General features: G+C 34.6%; 1 protein-coding gene across 1 annotated transcript in view; it reads left to right on the top strand.

Moving 5' to 3' along the window:
* The window catches only part of LOC106473734 (methyl-CpG-binding domain protein 4-like), a 46,849-nt gene that overhangs the window by 12,672 nt on the left and 10,548 nt on the right, over positions 1-23,629 (top strand). Inside the window, exons 2-3 of the mRNA XM_022402126.1 lie at positions 12,327-12,561; positions 19,778-19,902. Of these exons, the coding sequence (XP_022257834.1) occupies positions 12,379-12,561; positions 19,778-19,902 (308 nt within the window). The 5' untranslated portion in view covers positions 12,327-12,378. The remainder of the gene's footprint in view (positions 1-12,326; positions 12,562-19,777; positions 19,903-23,629) is intronic.

Below are 23,629 nucleotides of genomic sequence, written 5' to 3'. Positions count from 1 at the left end.
ATGTATTCATGCTTATGGAAGGGTAATTTCTCTAATATTGTGTGAAGAGAAGGTACATCTATGGATCCTGATAAAATAGCAGCAGTGTGAGAAGTCTGTAGTTTCCATGGTTTTCTAATATTGTGGGTAGAGAAGGTACATCTATGGATCCTGATAAAATAGCAGCAGTGTGAGATTAGCCTTAACCTGTGACCAAACAAGAAGTCTGTAGTTTCAATAGTTTTCCATCATATTCTGATGGTCTTTGGTCAACTTCCCCATGATTGTCTCATCATTATTTGCTCTTACTAAGGTAGAGAGACACACTTTATATAGAGTGAGGAATGCGAGCAAGCATTCCAGTCTCTGAAGTGTTTTTAGTAGAAGCCTTTGTGTTGGCATATCCATGACAGGATTGTGAATTCCTAGTTGACACTGGTACAAGTGATAGTGGAGTTGGATCATTGTTATTCCAAATGGAGGATGGATTAAAACATGTAATACATATTCTAATCATACAGTCATTGCTTCTGAATTGAGCTACTGTACAAAGAATAAAACAGTTTCAGTGTTGGGCTTTGTAAAGCACTTTGAATAGTACTTGTATGGTAGAAAATTTACTGTTTGAGTGCAGCGTGCATCACCGAAGTGGTTGATGAACATTTGCTAAATAACAGTAGTGCTGAAGTATGATTTAATTGCACATTATCACCTTGGCCTGCAATGTGAAACTTGGACAAGTTGTCTCACTGTCTGTTTATTGAATGCTCTGATTCTGAACATCATGGGAGTTGAGACTATTTCTGCCATGGCAATGAGAAGCCATACAATAGAAGATTCCACAAGTGGATCAATGTAATGATTAATGCTTTAGGAACTCTGGGAAGGACAACTGTAAACACAGATCTAGTTAGTGTACTCCTTGCCATGCATTGAGGTAAAGACTGACTGGCTCAGATTGAGGAACATAGCAGGGATGCACATAACTTGTTGCACTTATATGAACAGTTACAGGTTCAGGAAGGTGTATTGTACTGTTGTTATAAACATCAAGTGGTGGTTTTCATTATGTGTTACAGCTAGTGGTCCCAGATCTTTGAGGTATAAAATATAAAAGAAAGACTGGAGAGCACCTAGGTGTTAGATGTGTTAGTGCTAACATTCAATGGCAGTTCTTCTGGCCAAATTTGAGTTGAGACATTCAGCACTGGTGTGAACACTGTATGGTATGTACCACCCAGATAAAAAGCTGACCTGATGAGAAAAGCTTTGTATATCACTGGTGCACTCACGGAGATGGGATGAGGTCACCTGTATATTCTTATGATTCTCGACTATTTCACAAAGTGGGTTAAGGCTTATCCATTGGTTGATATGTTTACACAGTCCATGGCTGATTTGGTGGTGGAGAACTGGGGAGTACCTAAAGACATCCAAAGGATCAGGGAGCTAACTGTTCTCTGAGTTGTGTAAACTGTTAGTTGGGATGAAGATGTACATTTCACCTTACTACCTGTATTCAAACTTTAATAAATGTAGTGTTATGCCACTTTAACTGACTGGTTTTTGTTGTTTTTTTTGTATCACCTGACTGCTTGTGTTGAAGGTGGAAGAACAAGAGCTTAAATCAAAGGAAAAAACAAGAGCAAGAGGAAATTAGAGCTAGAATTAAGAGATGAAACTTTGTTTTCCTGAGGTATTTGAGTAGGATATTTCCAGAGTTAGGTGTCCTGCAAGTTCACAGGGTAAATACTTCAACTGGTACTTTACACATAAAGTACTTAAACTAAGCCAGTTGTACACATTTTTGCATTGCCTGTTTGAATAGACTACCTTCCAAGAAGTCCACTAAAAAAACACATTTATGTTTGCTTGAGACTCAAAGACAAAGGTTGCAGTATCTAGCCTTTACATGCGTGAAAGGATTAACACATATTTATGACCTTAAGATAGCTGGTTAATAATAATGTCATAGCTACATGCAAGAAACTGGATAGAAATTTAGAAAAATGATACGTGTGGTTTAGTTATTACCTGTACGACTTCTTTGCCAAAATTACATTATATGGGCATAAATGCATTAAAATTTATTAAAACTTTTTGTAAAATATTAAATCTCTTATCATGGGTACATAACTAGCAAAGGCACCCTGCAGTGCTGGGCTAAAAAAGTAATCTTATAAATGTGGATGTGGGCTACCTTTTGTACTGTTTTGAACTGTAATACAAATACTTTGCTGTGGGTGTAAGTAAGAACTGTAATACAAATACTTTGCTGTGGGTGTAAGTAAGAACTGTAATAGAAATACTTTGCTGTGGGTGTAAGTAAGAACTGTAATACAAATACTTTGCTGTGGGTGTAAGTAAGCAACATGTGTATATTTGACTTGTGTTACTTTTTCAGACTAATATCCTTCTTGATTTTGTTGCATATTGTTCTCTAGAGCACTTGGATGGCTTTTGCCACTATCTTTTGTGTTTGCAGATTCTCAACTATAACAAATTGCCACACATCATTAATTAAGTACAAGGGATATTCTCAGTTTAGAAATTGTAAATCTTCAATCTTCAACATCGGAGCATATAAATTTTTTTTTAGAGAAAGGCTGTAAAATACCCTTCTTCTAAGTGATAAATTTATGGTGGCATCATACCACCTGAAAAACACCAAGCAATGTAAGAATGTACCATATTTGTTATGGTTGTCAAATGACATGCTAATCTGCATCTCCAACTTCATTTTATTATACCATACTCGACCCAATGTGTATGTCTACATATTTATACACCTATAACAGTTTTTTATCTGGTGTGACAAGTTATGAAGAACTGGCTTAACCAGTTTCAATATAATTCGGCACAGGAACTCAGGAGGTAATCCACAGATACAGTTCAAGTAAATAAATAATTCTGCTAAAGATGTGAGTTTAGCAGCCATTTCAATTTCAAAACCTTAATGTCTCAAATGAGAGCTCATCTAAGAAAGGATATGTTACAAAATATGTGAAACTGACACCAAACAAAAGTTAATAATTACTTACACCCACAGCAAAGTATTTGTATTACAGTTCTCTACAACATATCCAGGAAAGGAAGACAAACTGTAGAAAATTGTATGAAGTTACATAGCCAAAAAAAAAGTGTATGTGCCCCTTGATAATTATAATAAGTATTGTGCCCTTATTTACCAGTCAGCTGTTGAAACAAATTTCCAAAAGGGATACATGGCATGTTGCAAAACTTTTTGAAGGGATTCAGTGATAATCTCTGGATAATGTGACAGCAGCAAATTGGGATCAGGCAATTGGATATGAAGGTCAAGATGAACTCTGTTTATTATCATGCCAATGTCTTTTTGAACTTTTTTATATCACACAGAAATATTGAATTTTAACAGAAACTAAGTCAATGGGGTATGGGTTTAGCAAGATAAGACTTTCAGTCGTACCTACCATTAAAGCATCACATATTTGAAGCAGCTAGAGAATATAACTGGTATTCATGCTATTACATACAAAGACATGCAAATCAAGTTGCTGGACAAAGCACCTGTAGATTTCCATGCAATCAGAATGTTCAAATAGGCACTTGAAAACTGTCATACTCCTACACTAGAGGGCTTATGTAGGGAATGCAGGTAGGAATGGCGTGCTTTGGACATGAGAGCCATATGTCAAAACCTTTTGCAGTGGAAACTACACTGCAGGGCTATTGTCAAGATGCATGGTCATCAAATAGAGCATGACCTGATGAGATGACATACAGACAACAGGAACCACTTGGCCCTTAAAATCCTTTCACACACACACACACATGCACTACTCTGAAGTAAAAATGAAATCCTCCCCCATATATTTCAGGAAGTCATCAGTTCTACTCTTAAAATTCTTATAATGTGCTTTCTTCCACTATATTGCCAATAAGAACTCAATCCATGAGCCAATCATCAGGGTAGAAGAATATCCAAAATCTTTGGGTGCAGACTTAAAACCTTATAGAAATATGCAGGATCTGTGTTGTGTGTATAATTGAACCACAAGTTATTTTAATTCAGATCCTGGTGGATGTACGGTAATGTAAGTTTCCTTCATGGTTTCTATACAGCAACATTTCTTAAACTGTGTTCTGCGAAACCCTGCAGTTTCTTATGATATATCCAAGGGTTTCACGAGAAAGTTTTGTGTAGTGTAGTCGGAGTAAATGAGAAAGTTGACTGTTGATGCCTTCAGCCAGGATTGGTCTCATCTGTTTCTTTGTTTACCCTCCCATCTGTTTACTTTATCTGATGGTCTCCCTCATCCATGCATGATACTTCTGATTGCTCTATACTAGCCTGCTCAACTACAGTTGCTCCAAATACAGGTGGTCCCTTCCCTTCTTCTTGCCTTCTATCCCAACCTGCTCTGGTAACTTCAGTCACTGGTGTTCCATCCCGTGCCATCCATCTTTGCACCTGACTTTTGTTAGGTCCTTGGCAAGAAGTTCCAGTTTCTCTTGCAGAGTAGCTTCACATTTAGCCCATTTCATTCGCCCTTCTTCTGTGGCTGTCTATCAATGCAAATGGACCATTTATCACTCATGGGAAATGACTTGGGGTTTCTGGGCTTCTCACCCAACAGTTGCCTGTATCTCTAACTTTTCCACGTGACTCTATGAGAGGGGTTATTCCATCTCCTCGATTTTGAGGTTAAGGATGGAGTTCTCCCATATGTTCCATTTTTCCCGCTTCCCCTGTCCTTTTCATATTGATCCATTACTTCTGGCTCCTTCAGCCACTGAAGCATCAGTCGCTCCCAGACTGGGACATTAACATAGTCCTTTATGCCCTCATTTTACCTCCATTCGAACCTCTGTCTATGTGTTCCCTGTTTAATGTCTCTTTGAAGGCATATTTCCTCCTTCTCCTGGCCTGTGGGCATTGTAGGTTGGATATATTTGCCCTCAACGTTACCAGGACATTGTACCACTCCTCCTATCTTATCTTTTATCTGGATTGTGCTTTCCTTCCCAAGACCTCTGTGGCTCAATAAAGTAAGTCCTCTTTTTTTCCTCTATCTGCCTATCCTCTATATCTCATTCCTAGCCTGGTCCGGATCCAGATAGACTCCTCTGTCCTGTTTGTGCCCTTCATTGTTCCATTGCTCACATGGCTTCTTTCTGGGGTCCTCATTCCCGCCTTTTAATACCTTGGCAACTTTCCTCTTCCCGTGATCTTTTTTAGGTTACCCTGACCAATTGGGTTGGCATTTGATTCAGTTGGCCTATTCTTCTTTGTCTCCTTCCTAGTGTGATCTCTTTCACATTTCCTCACATGAAATCTATCACCCTACCTTCTCTCTTGCCTCTCGTCTTTGTCAGCCACTGGAAGAGATTCTATGATCGGGCATGTGGAAGACTCCGCACACGTTCTTCTCCCACTACATATACTACATCACTGTTTCTGCTTCCTCAGGGTATCACCTGCCACCTGTGGCTATTCTACAGACTTTTGCATGGCTGTGACATGAGGCAAGCCCTTACTAATACTTTATTTTCTTTCAGGGGCTTCTGTTTCAGCTTCACTTTGGATCTTGCTCTGTGATTAGTGGTCCTGACCAGGTATTCTGTCTTACTCAGAATGGGTTCCACCACTTGCAGACATATTGATGCCAAATCTGCACTGTAAGCCATTTTCCATGGCTATGTATGCCCACCCTTGGGATGGGGTGTTTCACAAGATCAATAGAGTGTAAATTCCTCGTTATAACTGCATCATAATATTCCCTTTCCAGACTGTACCACCCATGGACGAAATGGGTAAAGAAGAAGGCTATTGCTGCCCATTCCTGCTATGCTTAGATTGAATAAATCAGTGTGGTCTGCTTTTCAAAATAGGGTTTCCCACCACAGTTTCCACCCTTTCTTCCAGTGGAGTACAGGAGTTTTTACCACTTATCAATTCCAAGCCGCTGGGATGGTTGACCATGGAGACAACATGCTAGATGTGTTCCACAAAGATGACTATAACCATTCAGTTCAGAATAGGGTGGTGGTGTTCTACTGATGTAGACGGACTTACATAGGATCCTCCAGATGAGTGACTATTTCCGGGATTTGAGACACCCAAATACAGTTCACCCCTCCAATTGGGTGCTCTCCTCCTACACTTGTGCAGATGTTGGTACCTAGGGAGTGAGATTTTGGAGATCAAGTGAACCAATCACATAACTCGTCACACAGGTTTTGGGTTGTCCATCTTTCCCACTCGACTTGTCTTCTGTGTTGTGGGTCGTTACCTACATGGGGTCGTTTCAGACTGGTTTCATGGTTGCAGGGGTTGAGTGCATGCGATGGACTTCACTCGGATTCTGGGTGACATATTCCCAGATTCCTTGCATTAGGCTACCCTTTGAGTTCCTGGAGTCGAATGTTAGGTTCCCTCTTGACTCTGGGACTTGAGGTGAAGATGGTATGATCCTCATCCTACCCTCACGAGGATGTCGGTACTTAGTGAGTGAGATTTTGGATGTAGTTGACTTACCAAGTACAATTCCTCATGCCCTAGCCACTCTACACCATGATACACATCTTCACTTGCCCACTTTCCATCGTGATTCTGATTTCTGTTCAAGATCACATTGCTAAACTATCCTCTTCCACGAGGATGTGCTCCCTTTAATGTTCCGCAATGTGTAGTCCTCCTGATAATGTCAATGTTCCTGGCGAAGAGATACCTGTCTCAGATGTGGTGTTGTGCCCCTCTTCAAATCATCTGATCTGTTCCTCTCATTTTGGGAGTGTCCTCTGGATGCTTCATGGGATACGCTTGTGCTATCCTCGCACCAGTCCCTTTTCCATTTCATTGTAGGATTCAAGATATTCTCGTGAGTGGAGGGTGAGTACCTCTTTGAAAGTTTTAATTTTCCTAAATGAAATTATATTTCTAATAATTACTTCCCTCCTCTCACACTTCCCACCCATCCTCCCCACAATCCTTTGATACTCGTGTCTTCTGCCAAACTTGGAAGTAATAGTTTGGTAGTGGTGTGTAGTGGGAGTCACCTGCCTCATATAACAGTAGTGCTGTCCTATTGGTGGAGAGGTGACGCATGACGATTTGCATGAGAGATGCGTTGGAGCTTTGGATTCCAACAGAGGGAGTATGAAGGCTTGTGGCATGTATTTCTGAAAAAGTCTGCATATAGAGGGCAGCACAAAATGAGAAAAGATAATCTTGTGAGCAGCGAGAAGTACCTATGAGAAATACATTTTCATTTAGGAAATATATAAGTTAAATCCTAAATATGATACTTCTTATTGGTAAAATGTGCTTTTAGAAACTTTTACAGTAAAATTAGACATACTTAGTTCGTAGAAGACCAATTCAAGGTTTTCAAATGTTGTTGAAATGCGGGTGAAAACACTGTAATATCATCAATATAAGCCTTGGAACATTCAATTGCTCTTGATTAAGCCTTATCCATAAGTCTTTGGAAAGTGGCAGGTGCATTTTTAAGACCAAAAGGTATCACTTTAAACTTATATAGTCCATTATCAGTTATGAAGGCAGTTTTATGTCGATCTTCCATCTTAACAGATATTAGCCAATATCCACTGGATAAGTCTAACATACTGATACAGGTTGCCTCTTACAAAGCCTTCAAAATATCAGTTATATGAGGCAATGGATAGCAGTCAGATTCTGAGACTTGATTTATCTTCCTGTAGTCCACACAGAACTTTCAAATCAATAGTCTTCTTTTTGACTGTAACTACTGGAGAAGCCCAAGAAGAAGTGGAAGGTTCAATTAATCCATCATGAAGCATTTCATCCCCTTGATCATATAGCACTTGTAATTTAGTGGGAGAATAACGATAAGGTTTACTAAACACTATTTTTTCTTTCGTGGTTACAACACTATGTTCAGAAAAGTCCATAAGGCCAGGTTAATTGTTAAAAATATTGGTATATTTCAATACAAGTTGTTTGAATTGTTCACAGTTTTTATTCTTTAAATATGAACATTGTCCTTCTTTAGTCAGTACCTTTTCTGTCTCAGAGTTATGCCTAACAGATGGCACATTTAATTCAAGAACATTTGTGAAGAAGTTAAGGGATGCTTCATTTTGCTGAGTGAAGTGTAATCCAATATGACAAGATACAGCCAAATGTTTGACGACAACAAAACATTGGTTCACAATACTATTTGTTACTAATAGTTTTACTTAGGTGAAGTGTAGGATCATTTCTCTTAATTTGTTGCCATTTTCATTCAGTACTGAATAATATGACCTAGTATCTATATGACCTACTATTTTCATACCATTAATTTTAGGTTTAGGTGTGGCAGATCCATTTTGTTGTTGTTAAATAGTTAATGGAGGGTTTTACTTTCATGGGACTCCTTTCATCCATGCTTTCATTTCCCCACTGCTGTCCTTCATTTCTTTGTTCCCTGTTTACATGTTTTATTCTCTTGAGACTATGGATAGATAACTGCCCTATTTGATTACAAATATACCATTGTACAGGTCTATTATGGTGCTCGGTTTTCAGTATTAAAAGTTTATTATTTATTGTTCCAGTGATGCTCGTATTGTTTAGTAAATTTAAGCACATCAGCAATAGATATAACAAAGTGGTATTCCAAGTATTCACATAAAAAATTATACACTTAACAATTTCTCTTTGTGTAACTAAAGGGTTTCATAAGTTATAAATTTTCAGTTTTCCAAATAAACATCTCAACTGACTCCCCTGCATTAGTGTGGTACTTCCTACTAAAGAGCTCCTAGGCCAAATTGATATTATCTGACATCACTGGGTACAAATTAGTCAATGTTTCTCTAAATTCTCCCCAGTAATCCAAAAGTCTTCCACCATTCTAGTGGCCCTGCCCTCAAAGTAGAAGCCACAATTTCCACCCATTTATTCTCAGGTACTTGACACATATAAAAATGGCTTTCTCAACTTTTAACAATACATTAAAATTTGACTTACTCAACAGGTAGGGGGTGGTGGATCAACTGCGGTATGTAAATCGATGAATCTTCCACAGGTCTGTAGGTAGAATGGACTATCAACATTTGAGGTTGAGGGGAGGGAGACTTAGGTTCTCTCACTAGTAGATCAGTCACCATGTTAGCATTTTCACCTGTTCTGCCAATACTGACACTGCTTCAAGCTTGTCACATCAAACTCACTAACTTCCATAGTAACACAGTTATTTTCAAACAAGTTAACTTATATTTAACTGAACTTACATTATTGCTGAATTAATCACTGAATACCAAATTGAGAAACAGATAAAAAAAACCAAAGTCACAATTCAATCTTTATGAAAAAGGTCCCTTTTTGGATGCCAATGTAATGGTCTAAAATTAACATGCTGTTACAAAAGAAAATTATTCAGCAATAACAACACTTACCAAAACACAGTTAATAAACAAGTGTCTGGCCAGAACTTTACACTTATTTTAATAAACAATATGTCATAAACATAAATACTATTTCAAATAATGGAACCAGGAAAAGAACCAGAAAGAAAATCCTAATTCCAGAAAATAATAATAATAGAGCAAACACAATATTAAAAAAATACCTTTCAATATTAATAACACTATCGAGTGATAAACAACATAATTCACTAACTATCTCATGACTCTCTCTCTCTTAATGAAGCTTCTGGCAGGGTATTTATTCACTGAGTATTCACAACCATAATTAATAAAATTTGCTATCTCACAGTGTGCAGTGATGGCACCACGGCAGTGGTTCAGAAAATAGCAGACAAGCACTTGCCATTAAAAAGATCTCTACATCTCTTGAACAAGCTGGATGGGGCATTGCAAGTTATCATTTAAATTAAATCTTGACCACTGAAATCTAAACTATATAAAATTCTGTGTGAAGAAATGGGTAGTCAGCACACAGCGCTTCTTCTACATATGGAGAAGATGTGGTTGTTGTGAGGCAAAGTGCTTGTGAGACTTTTTGAGCTTCGTCATGAAGTAGTTTGTATTGGTATTTTGTGTGTAATAATAAAATTTTAGTTATTACAGATCATAAAAACTTTTTAAATTGAGATATAATAATACCTTTTAACATGATACATGGAATAACACTGTTAGATGTGGGTAGACCAAGGATGGGAAAATTTAATTTTCTCTTTTATCCAAAATAGTCAACCGCATTGTGCCTTCTATAAAAGTAATGTCCAAATCTTAATAATTAGCATGGACCTTATTTATTATTATTACTTCTTTCTATTGCAAGTTCTGTTGGATATATTAAGTTTGGTGTGAAATTCATATTATTTATAGTTATCAAATCATCTATGTAAAGGAAGTGTAAATGTATAAGTCAGGAGTTGAGTCTGCTTCATAAATGAGTTTTCATAAAAGAACAGATACAGGTTGGCCATATTTAAGGAGAAGTTCATTCCCATTGGAATACCCACCATTTGCTTATATACTTGTTCGTTAAAATGGTGTATATTTTTACATTGAATTCCAATAACTTTAAATTTGGGTATAGTTATTTCATTATTTATAAGATGATCAAACAAATCATTTAAAACTGATCAAATCTTTCAAGTCTATTTTAGTATACAATGTAGTAAAGTCATACGTAAAAATAGAACTGGCAGTTTTTGAAGAATATAAATTATATAAACATTCCAAACCTGAAATGTTATTTGAAAACTGTGTTTTTATCTTTTCAAACAAGACCTCTAGAATATTGTTAAGTACTATGCAGACAGATTTGATAACTGTATTTAAAGTAATAAATCTGAACTTCATGAGACTTTTATCTAATTTTGGAATTGTAAAAAGTACTTGTAGTATTAATTTCATTAAGTAAAATTTGTGCATATAATTTCTTATACACAAAACCAAAATTACAACCAGCTTTATCAATCAGGGTAATAATAAATTGTTTTTGAATTTATTTTATTTTTAAAGACATTGAAAGAAATATCTCATTTTTATTGAGATAAGTTTAAAGTTCTTAATCAATTCTTTATGGAATTAATAAAATATAATTTCCATTCAAAAAAGAAACATGGTGGATAATAGGATTGTTTACTTATTTTAAGAATATAATTATGAATATTGTTCCTTAAGTCTTTTAAGAGTTCAAATTTTTTTGTGTATTTTCACATTATATATGTATGTGTGTGTGTGTATATATATATATGTGTGTATATATGTATGTTTATATAATGTGAATGGTCAGGGAAAACTTAGTAAAAAGTCAGGGAATTTATTTTTTATAGTTCTGTATACACTTTGTATATTTATTCTTTTTCAGAATCCCATAATTTTCAAAACCAGCTTCAGAAATGACTATTGTTTGTACATAGCAACCAACCACATTAATGTTTACTCTATAAAAGTCCACAATGTAAGCTTCATGGTGAGATTTTATTTTGTGTTTAAAGAAACAGTATATCTAGTTATTCATAACAAGTGAAAAGATTCAACTAAGGGTGGCTAGGATAGTGAATTCTACCTTTATTTTACTATGTTTTTTATCATTCCTCCTGTCGTTGAGTTGAACTATGAATTTTTAATTACATCAAAGCACTAACTCACCTTCTATTTAGAGCGTGTTGAGTGTGTTTGTATTATGAAACTGACACAAGCAGTGATATACAGATATTATGTTATGAAAGATTATGTAGATTTATGGTAATAACTGGTCATGTGATATGTAACTTCATGGTCTAACCACTAAATAAAAAGCATTCCTTGATCTTAAAACTGAGTAAGTTTGAGAGATATAGTTAGAAAGAATTATTGTTTGGTATTGTTTTTGATATTGAGAAGTAGTTTTTGAAATAATGTGTTATTCTTTGGTGAATTATTTTTATTTTTCTGGTTCTTTTTACTAATTTATTTGACATTTATTGAAAATTGGTAATTTTTTTTGGAAGTGCTAAAAATAGTATTCCAGTTGTTTGAAAGTTTATTTTAATTCTGTTGTTATATTTAATAAATTGTTTTTGTTTAACTTTGGTTGTAGCAGCATTTTGTTTGGGCCATTGCAAAGTAAATATGGAATGTATAATTTCTATAAAATGTTGCTATTCTTAAATAACTTAACTAGTTCTGTTGTTGTTTTATTTTCCAAGTGACATCTTAGTAAGATTTGGGCTCCTAGAACATGTTTTACAACCTTAGCCAAACTGACATTTAAATCTTTTTTTCCTAATGTAACACATTCATTGATATGTTGGATTTTTAAATATTTATATAGTTAAATAGTTTTTGAACTATATAAAAGTATTACATGCTGATTTGTAAAACTAATGATAAATTGTGTTAGAATAAGCTAAAAGATTCTTTCTGTTTAAAACTTCTAGTTCAAAACCTGTTGCATGGATTTTTCTTCTCAATAACAAAGGTTATTCAGTCATGCCTAATCTTAATAACAATGATGAAGTTTGCAATGATAAAAAGATAGTTCCAATAAAAACTGTGGAAAGTGCCATTAGCACAAATGGTGAGGATAATGATGAGAAAGCTGTCACTCAAATAAAAATAGAAAAACCTATGGAAGTTTTTAAAGCTGAGGGGACTTCATACCCAAGTTTAGCAGTAAGTTCTGTTTATGTTTTATTTTCTGATTTCAAAGTTTTTAAACTTGCTAATACATTGCATAGACTGGCAGAAAAAACTTGCTATGATGATTGTTACTTATTTTAATTAATCAGCATTGAAAGTTTTTAAAGAAATTTTGATAACTTTTTTTCTAAATGTGCCTTGTATCATAATACAGAAATTGATTATCTAAACATTTAATGGTTTTAGGTGGTTGGTAATAGAACTGCTATTTATTTAAACAGAAACCTCATGATTTAAGATAGACTTAGTTTTCCATTTTTCACTGCAAATTGAAAGAAAAGTTCACAAATACTATAACTTATATATAAGTGCCAGGTTCAACACTAAAGGTTATTTTATAATGTACTTCATGATAACTTCATGATTTTTTTTCTGTATTATAAGAACACAAATTAAATTGTGACAAAATATTATACTTTAAACTCGGTATGTTACTAATAATCTCAGTATCTACATATTACATGTATCTGTAGCAAAACAAATAATGAAAACATGTTTTAATGTTGCAGATATGGTTATTAATATTTCTGTTGAAAACAAATCACAATTCCAGTTAGAAAATGTTTTAATGTTGCAGATATGGCTGGGTACTTAATTATTTCTAACTGGAATTGTGATTTGTTTTCAACAGAAATATTAATAACCATATCTGCAACATTAAAACATTTTCTAACTGGAATTGTGATTTGTTTTCAACAGAAATATTAATAACCATATCTGCAACATTAAAACATTTTCTAACTGGAATTGTGATTTGTTTTCAACAGAAATATTAATAATTAGTCAATGTATTATTTTATGTTATTTGAACTTAAAAATAATATTCAGTTAGGGTTTGAGTCATTATAATATTTTTCAACCACCTGCCATGCTCTTTGTACTTAACTAGGCATCTGATTAGATGGCAGTTTGATTTCATTGGTGAAAATAATAAATATAAAAAACTCAAGTATTGCAAGTTAAAAAACCATAGTTTGTCTAGTTAAAAAGTAAAAACACTATAATTTCCAATATATCTTCCTCTCGCAAAATAGCTTTCGTTGATTTGTACTGCTTTCTATATTGCACAGTTTTCACTTGCCTTGATACTCCTACCTACCTCCATTTGTTTTCTACATGGTTGAGCTGCACAGTAGCATGCAAATATCAATCAACAGGAGAGTGACACACCCTCCTAGTGCAGCTGACTCCCTCTGTGCAATAGAACTCAATCATCACTTCTCAATTTGGCATGACTGGGGTCTGACGTCTTACTTGCTTTCTGTTTGACTTTGTGATTGATTACTAGTACTGTTGTGATTTTACTTTCATTTCAACTTCAACAAATTTTGTTTGCTTTTGATTTATTATTGTTTAATCAATTTCATTTGGTTTATTAATAGATTCACATTCATTTTATGTTGTTTCTTTCTGTGGTGTGTATTTACCACTCATGTGTGGTACTATGAATTCTCAGTTTCAAGTCATGACTACTACTACTTCTGAAATTGCTGGTAACCAACCTGTTACAATGGCTTCAGGTTTTACATTATCGGCTGAGGAAGTTTTGACTCTAGTCTGGAAGAAAATGTCCTCCTTCATGTGGATTGTGGCATCTCCTGATCATCAGCCAATTCTTCCCTTCCCAGAGGAGTTGGAACAAGATGATGAGGATGTGGACAGCCTCTACCCTCTCCCTTCCTGGATTTCATGTCACAGGTCTCTTCCATTCTGTTTTTGTTTTCAATGTCTTATGATCCATCCCCTTCCCTTTTAATGGAAGCAACTAATAATGAATATTTTGTCCTCCCTCCTTCTTCTGACATTGGGGTCTACACTGAGTGTTTTGCCAATCAGTTGTGGTCTGAAATTAACATGCCGAATTCCTCATGTGCAATGTAGGCACATGCTTTAGCATACTATTGCTCTGTGAATCCCTTTCTTGACAATCAACACTTGGGTTTGCCACTCTCCCTTTGGGGATTGGACGCCAATACCTTTGTGCACTTTTCTCAAGCACAGTTCTCATGCCTTCAACTAATTCTGACCACTCACCTATGTTACCTGTCTTCCATTCACCTTTTGTCTGAGGCTTTCCATCATTTCTGTGAGAGGTTTTTGGCAGATGCCTGTATCCTCCTCCTCTCCACATTGTCACATCTGTTCTCTTCTGCCTTTTCTCTCCACACATGGCTCCTTTGTTTAGGGACCTCTTAGGTAGGGATGCTTTATTAACTCATATGCATCTCCACCCTACTTTTTTGTGTGACATGTGCATGGCCCCATTTCTGGTGGTCTTCCCAATTCATTGGAGTCTAGAGTAGAATCAATATGTTTACATACAACTCTCTCCTCCCTAGCCACACGTTTGTCTCAACCCTTTCCAGCTACTGCCCCTTACCTGTTCCCTCCTCACTGGTCACAGCATACCGTTGGTCAGCAACTATGGGCCGGTTAATATATAATATAATCCTAGTCCTGCTGGTTTTGACCTAGAGCTGACCTCCCGCTTATGGTCCAACACACCCTAGTCATTTTGCACCAAGGACATTTCCATTCCTTGGGTGCTCCTCTTTTTCCCAACATATTCTTTATTTGTGGACAAAGAGTATACCTGGCTCAGATGTAGCATGGTCTCCCATGGATGTGCTTCTTCTACACTGAATTGGCACACTTCATGGGTGCTCTTCAGATGCCTTCTAAACTTATCTAGGTAATTTTACACCAGTCCCTCCACCTGACCATTGTGAGATTCTAGCTATTTCATGATTAGAGGTAAGATATTGTATTAAAAGTTAATAATTTCCTATACTGAAAATATATTTTTGATTGATACTTACTTCCGTTTACACTTCCCACCCTTACTCCCCACTTTCAGTGTGATTTTCATGTCTAATCTCGAAGTACAGATTAGGTTCTACTGCACTGAGGGAGTCAGCTGCATTAGGAGGGTGTGTTGTGCTCCTATTGTGTGCTGTGCCTTATATCAACAAGATACCTTTACTAAGCCTTAAGCAATCTCCAGTCATGACTTCTTTGCTGTGTACTATACATATATACATTTCTGTGTGAAAGTTAACTACTTAAACTATGGTGATGACAAAACCTTCTTTAAACATTGTACATTTATTACTGCATTAAACTTGTAATAAAATTTTCTTTGTTGTGCATTCAACTCATCTATAAACTTACTTTATGTCAAGTTGTCTTCTCATTAAATACAATTTCTGTAGCTTTCGTAAAGATATAATTTAACATGCAAAAACTTTCACCAATATTAGTAATCTTTTTAGAAATTGTCAAAAAAAACCTCTTGAACCTGTATATTTACTCCACTATGACATGATAGTTTTAATTCTTTCCAATCATATTCAAACATTCTTTATAGCTGTTTCATTAGTAAATGATCAAACCATTTGACATGGTACCATAATAAGGTGACAACCAAGACCAGTATAAAAACTAATGGAACTGCTTGAAAACAAAAAAAAATAGCTAATATATTCTCAAGGGTGATAGGCTCTTAGCAAAAATATTTATTCTTTTGTGATGGGCAGAAAAATGTTAAAAAAGCCATTGAAAAATAGATTGTTTACAGGCAGGAGTCTTTGCAGCTATGCAGAAATGAAAGTATGACCTTTTAAAAAACTTTTCTTCACAAATTACACTAATTAAATTTCAAAAAATGATAAAATGTTTTGGACTTAAAATTGTTGATACATAATTAAAATTTACTTCAAGATTTGTGTCTCAAAACTTTATAATGTCATGAAAAAGTATGAAAAAAATAGAGGAAATTTGGTATTCAAACTTCCAGTACAATAATTTAGTTTGTTTTTTTAATCCTGAACTTTTACATGCATTAAACTGCATTGTTTAATGTTTATAAACAATGAAAGATTTATTCACTTATCAGTCACCTGTTATACAGTACAGTTTCAGTATTATTTGACATGCCACTTATGTATATAACAAGTTGGAGCCATAAGTGTTGTATCTATAACTAGTTACTCAAATGTTTACTTAGTCAAAGTAAACAAATCCTAATATTTTTGGATATACTTCAGTTAGCCAAAATTTAAAAGTCGAACAATATGAAATATTAGAATAATATCAATTTGTTTTGTAAAATATAGCTTTTGTTAGTTATAATTTCATCTTAAAAAGTTTGAAAATCATCAGGGAATAAATAAGAAGAAAACTAGAAAGTCTATTAATAATATCATTTTAAAAGTTATAGTTTTTACAGTAAGAAGAAATATAATTTAGAATGGGTACAATGTTTTGATCACTTGCACGATCATTCTCAAGCACACCAGTTTTAACAGCAAAGAAGATTTTAGTTCTTAAGCCAACATTTGGTAATCTAACAGTGTATTTAAATTAGAATTGATATGGTTATTAATGTACATGAAGTGACAGATTATTTATTTATGGCTGAACAGAAAAATAAATAAATATGAAAATGTGGAATACGTTATGAGAATGATCACATAAGTGATCAAAATGTCGTACTTGTTCTAAATTATAGTTTTCCTTACTGTAAAGGCTGTAATTTATAATAAAGTAATAGATTATTAAGTTAATAAGTAACAATGTTTAATTCTCCACATTAACTTCAGTAATGCATCATTCTTATGTTGATGGTATGATACCATGTAACTTTTTAGAAGTTAAATGTGTAACACTATAACCAAATTTTCCGTATTTTTTGCCTGAAAGACTTCCACTATAGAAATATAGTATTTTGGATACATTATTGTCAACCCTATAGCCCTAAAGGAAAATAAATAAGTCAAAGTTAAAATGTTAATACATTTTGTAAATGATTAACTTGGTTGGATTATAACCCAGCAAGTCTGTATCATTATTTTTATTATTAGTAATGTAATTTGATATGAAAACAGTTAAAAACATAAACATTTCAAAATTTTAACTGGAATTAAACAATTATAATTATCTATAATCATATTTAGAAATAAGATTATAGTGCATTTGTTTGTTAGATAAATTAATAGTTGCAACATACACTGAAAATCTACAATTATAATTATCTATAATCATATTTAGAAATAAGATTATAGTGCATTTATTTGTTAGATAAATTAATAGTTGCAACATACACTGAAAATCTAGATCAGCTGGACTATATTAGGACTACTTTTTATGACACTGAATACAATTTATTAAACACGTGTAAAGGACTTGCTAAAAATCATATTTTATAATCTAACAATAGTTTGATGGTTAAATTTTAAATGTTATAATCAAGTGGATAAAATCTCAAGCAACCAAAATAATGCTTATATGTATAGGACATGGAGATTTTTTAGTACTTGTGTACTAACGTGTAAATTTTATTAATTAAGTAGGTAATATAGAGCTTGTGGTAATGTGCTACTGATGATGTCAATTGAAAACTCGTGCCATCTAATTCCTTATTTTAAAAGCTCTGGTTTAGCATTTTATTAAGGTCTGTTTTGTACAAATATATAATGAGTAATCAATTCATCAAGGCCATGAGCAATAATAATAATAATTATGAATCTCAAAGATTACACATACACACACCCATCTAAAAGATAGATAGATACAGGCCACTATTGATGCCATTAAAACTAATTTGTCCAAAAAATTGGCCCTTGATGTATTTATGGGCTACTTATATTACCTTTATAGTTGCCAGACAATAGGAAAACCTAGGAATTAAAACTCATTAACAACCTGAAGTTTTTAAGTGAAAAATGAATGCCATTTTACAAGAGCAAGTCGCAGAATAAAACTTGTCAACCAGGGTTAATATAACTTGAATTACCAACATTGGTAAACTTCATTTTAGTTGTTTAAACTTAATGTTAATTATTTTATGTTGCAAAGTCCGTATATCAGTAAATACGTTTTTTGTAAGGCAGTCATTGATAGTGTTATTATTTGATTTGTGTAATCATTAGTTTTCCTTTTGGAATTAAAAATGTATAATAGTATGCAACTATGTTTGTATTTAAGATAATTTAAAGGTGAGATCTATTTTCACCTGAATAACCTTAAGAAATACTATTATGTGCATCAGCTGTATATACAAACACACATTTTGGCATATTTGTTGTTCAAAATAAACTTTACATTTTGACCATTATCTAACCCTCTACCATCAAAAACTGTACGAAAATTACTTGAAAATTTTAAATATTAATATAAACCCTGGATAATAAATCCTAACAATTTGTCATAGAAGATAAAATAAATCCTTTTTAACAAATTAGTTAATGTAACCTCTGCAAGAAAAATTCTTCAGTATAAAGTTTCATGTGAGTAAATTTTTTTTTGCAGTAATATAAAATTTTTCCACCTTTAGAAACATTTCATGTTTTTAATATGATTGAAGTGTTTCTGTGATTCTAAAAACATCTGAGTAAAATACCTTTCTTTTTTTCATAAATTACATTAAAAATTATGATAAACATGATAAAAGTTAAATATTTCATAACTCACTTTTGGGATAGAATAGAAATATAGATTTATAATAAGAACGCGACTGATTATTTATTCACATATCAAAAGCTGAAACAATCAGTCGCGTTCTTATTATAAATCTATATTTCCATGAGAAGAATATTCACTTTTGATATGTGAATAAACAATCAGTCGCGTTCTTATTATAAATCTATATTTCCATGAGAAGAATATTATTCACATATCAAAAGTTGAATATTCTTCTCATGGAAATATAGATTTATAATAAGAACGGACTGATTGTTTATTCACATATCAAAAACTGAATATTCTTCTCATGGAAATATAGATTTATAATAAGAACGCGACTGTTTGTTTATTCACAAAGCAAAAACTGAATATTCTTCTCACGAGTTGCACATTTATTAAGTAGGGCATATGCAGTAGTATGTACAGCACAAAACATTTTAATTTTATTATTATTTATAAATGCAAAGTTATTGTAATTTGAAGAATAAGTATCATCAGCAAATAAAGTTGCTATTATGATTCAAATATGTTATTCTTCTTTGTTACATCAGTATTGCCTGATGAGTTTCCTGGTGGGCCATCTAAACTCAGCCTAACTTTCCAACAGTCAATAAACAATGAATAAATCTATTTAAAAAGAAAACTACACAGCTTGGAGGGTTTCTGCAATGCTTCATGTATTATTGTTGTATTCCATTCAAGATATTATGTGTTTTAAAATATCTAGAAAATTGAAGAGTCTACAAATGATGATGACATATCTGAATCAAGTATGCCAAAAGGGTGGGGTCGAAAAGTTGTGCAAAGACAGTCAGGAAAAACAGCAGGAAAATTTGATATATACATCTTGACGTAAGTATAAATTGATGTCCAATGTCATGAGTATGCATTAATAAATAGGTAATATGGATACATCTCATCTAAAAATACGTTATTCCTGAGGTTTGAGAAAAAGACAGTTGTATAGTGTTGCATTTTACTTGATAGTGAATATAAGTGCAAGTCTTTAAGCACATTTCCAAGCATGGCTTAGTGGTTGAGTTGATGATGGATTCTGTTGACCAAATACTTACCCTCTAGTCCTGTGGAGTGCAAAATGTGGGAGCAGGCCCCCTAAAGGAGAAATGGAGAGTTGATGAGGTTGGGGGACACAACTATGACTATAGGAGCACAGGAATTATATTTGAAATTGCAAATTTAAAAATAAAGTGATAAAAACTATCATACAAATATTACTATAGTAACGTAATTATCATGGAATATTAAATGTACAGTATATACTCAAATGGGTCAGAGTGGGGAGCTGTGACAGTGTGTGATTTGTAAAAGAAACAAATAGAGGTTAATTCCACACCAAAAAGTAAATAGGAAGCGAGGCTACACAGCCCAAATGTTGTGTTTTTCACTCTCTTTCTTTTTACTTTTAAGCATGGAATTAACTTCTCATATACAAAAAAAGTTTTGTATGCAACAGTTTTATAAAAACGGGCAGGTGTATTCTCACTATAGGCATACAAAATCAAATTCTTTTTTCTTCTGGATAGTGGTTATTGGCTGTCCCAAAACACTGCACCTCACTGTTTACTGGCAATAATTTGAAATCTGTAAATTACAAAACAGGGTAGTTGCCCTTCAAACTACTAATTGTTTTGCCTTATTTTTTTAGTGGAACTAAATTCACCTGTTATGCTGGTCAACCATTGCTGAACCTGGTTAATTAATATTTCATTTTCCTCTACTTATCTTATTAAAACCTCAGTTATTTATTGTTTTATCTTTTTTGCATTTGTTATTTTAACCACTAGCTAAAGGAAAGATCTTACTAATTCAGCATAAAATGATTGTTTATGCTGTTTACTCATCACAAATGCAACTTTCAAAATCTTATTTTATTAGAAGTATTCAAAAACCCAGGCAACAATTTCTCTCTCTTAATCAGGGCACAGAGATGCATTAGAGATGGTTAACAAGAAGCCCTAATTATCATATTATAATGTTTATGAACCAATGATATGAACATGTAGCTATAATCATAGTTTCATTACATGCAAAAAGCATTCTGACTGTTGATTTGATGGCCAAGATTCCAGTCAATTATCAGTTGTGTTAGTTCCAAGACAATATTATGCAGCAAAAGCCCTCCACCAATAAAAGGGCGACACACCTCCTTTTACATTAACTCCCTCTATGCATTTGCACTTGTGAATCTTCATTCTCTTCCTTGGCAGTGAATGTTTCAGACATGTTTTGTTTTTCCAATTTACCAAGACTTGCTTACTTTATTGAACTTCATTTCCTTTTCATGCTTTACACTATGAACTCACCAGTTTATGTAATATCTTCCACTTCTTGTGTGAGTGAGGAATTGTGCGTAAGATAGTGGGTTCTCTCATGCAGCCAGGACCTTCAGTTCCCATCCATTCTTCAGATGTTCCTTCCTTTCCTTTTGAAGGGGAGAATAAGGAAGAGGACAAATTCTCCTGATTATGCTTTGGGAACTTCACTTCATGTTGAAGATAACACTCAAATGTCCTTGCATTATTGGGAACTAATATCAAAAGTATGTACCATTCTTTTTCTTTCCCATGTGTCATAGGACTCTTCCAATTCCCTCCTTCACAATCCTAACTCTAATGATTTTTTGTTTTCCCCCTTTCTCCTGATATTGGCATTCACACTAATTCCTTTCTAGATCAACTACATTCCTATGACCTTATGCCTTGTCCTCCTTCTCTCTCTGATTATTTTATCCTGGCTTATAGTCATTCTGACTTCTCCTTTTTCAATCCCTAAAATTTAGAATTTTTCTTGCTTTGGGGGCAGATCATTTGGGGTCGGTTTCACTCTCCACTGCCTAGTTTTATCTTTAGCTGATCCTTCTTTCTGTGCTTTGTTACCTCTCCTCTCCACACCTCATGTCAGAGGTACTTCATCATGCCCCTGGTGATTTTATTGGCGATTCTCATTCCCTTCTCTTTTCCACCATGACCTGTTCTGCTGCTTTTCTGCCCACATGGGTCATTTGTAGTTGGGACTTTATGGGTAGGAATACAGTCCTTTCCCAAATTTGACTTATTTCTTCCTTCCTACTAGATCTCCACCTTGCTCAATTTCTTTGCTCTGAACTTTTAGGTATTTCTGATTTGGTTGAATTAAGGGTGGAGGCTGCCACCATCAATCCACTCTTTCATCCTTAATTTCCAGATTGTCCCAAACCCCACCTTCTGTATCTTGACCTAGTCCCTCCATTTCCCTTTTTCCCATTCCCATTCCTTGATTTTCCTCTTCTGTCCATCCAGCTTCTTCTTAATGTCAGACTCATCGAGATCATTGGTGACTAGCAAGTTGGGTCGGGTCCCATGGGGGCCAGTCTATCACAGTTTGTGCACCTGTGGTCACACCTTTCAACAGACAGATGAGTTACTCCAATTCTCTTCCTCTCCACCTCTCAGTTCTCAACCTGTCACCTTTCCTCCTCTATCAGATCCCATCTATTGTCAACATCCAGAAGAGGCAGTGTCAGATCTGTTACACAAACAGGCCATAGAGAGAGGGTGTGTGATCTTACACCAATATTTTTTTCTCTGTCTCTTTGTGGTCCTCAAAAAGCCTGTGGACTAATGTCCAATTTTCAGCATTTTCTTCCCCATTCACTTAATGATCATTCCTCATTTTTGTATGGAAAATTTCTTTTCCCTCCATTGGTTCTTTTCACCCAGACTAGGAATGACCAAGATTGATGTTTCAAATGCATTCTTTCACATCCCTGTTACTGTGTTTGGGATCTTCAATTTGGCATTGTGTTGACCTCCTACCTATTCAACTGCATAGTTAGGGCCTTCACTTACCATCTACATGGACTGGGAATATGATACCATTACTACATGGATGATTAGCTTCTACTGTACTATTCATGAGAAGAGGTTTCCCTTCATACCTCCTTTCTTCTGAGGGAAGCCACCTGTCTGGGGTAGCTCTTCAAAACCTTTCACACTCCCACCCAATACCTTGTTCAGTAGTTTTATTCATCTCCTTTCTCAGATACGTTCACTTTTCTCCTATTCACTTGTGAGCTCTGAAACTTTCAGTCACCAGGATATATACCTTGTTTACTCGTACTGTATGAAAGGTTCTATTGCTTTTGGGGACCATGGCTTTACTGGAACATTTATCACTTTGGGTTGTGCATATAAACACCTCCTCCAATGGTCTTTGCATGACCATAATCGTCTGTCATGTGCCAGGAACTATGAACATAGTTGTGGACTGCTCACAGAATGATTTCTTCACCCTAATGTTTCCTGGTGGGTATCCTCTCTAAACCAAATCCTGCTGTTCATTGCTACTTAGTTCATACCTCTTACTTTTGAACCGATACCTTAGCTCTTCTCACATAACAGCTTTTCTTGATTAATACTGCCCTCTATATGTGCAATTTTTGCTTGCCACTAGCCTTGATTCTCTCACCTACCTCCACGTGATTTGACATGATACTGCAGCACTTCAGCATGCAAATAAACATGTGACAACCCTCCACCAATAGGAGTGCAACACACCCTTCTAGTGCAGCTGAACACCT

The sequence above is a fragment of the Limulus polyphemus genome, unplaced genomic scaffold (genome assembly GCF_000517525.1).
Source record: "Limulus polyphemus unplaced genomic scaffold, Limulus_polyphemus-2.1.2 Scaffold6450, whole genome shotgun sequence".
Lineage (NCBI taxonomy): Eukaryota > Metazoa > Arthropoda > Merostomata > Xiphosura > Limulidae > Limulus > Limulus polyphemus.
This window is presented reverse-complemented; position numbering and strand designations above follow the sequence as displayed.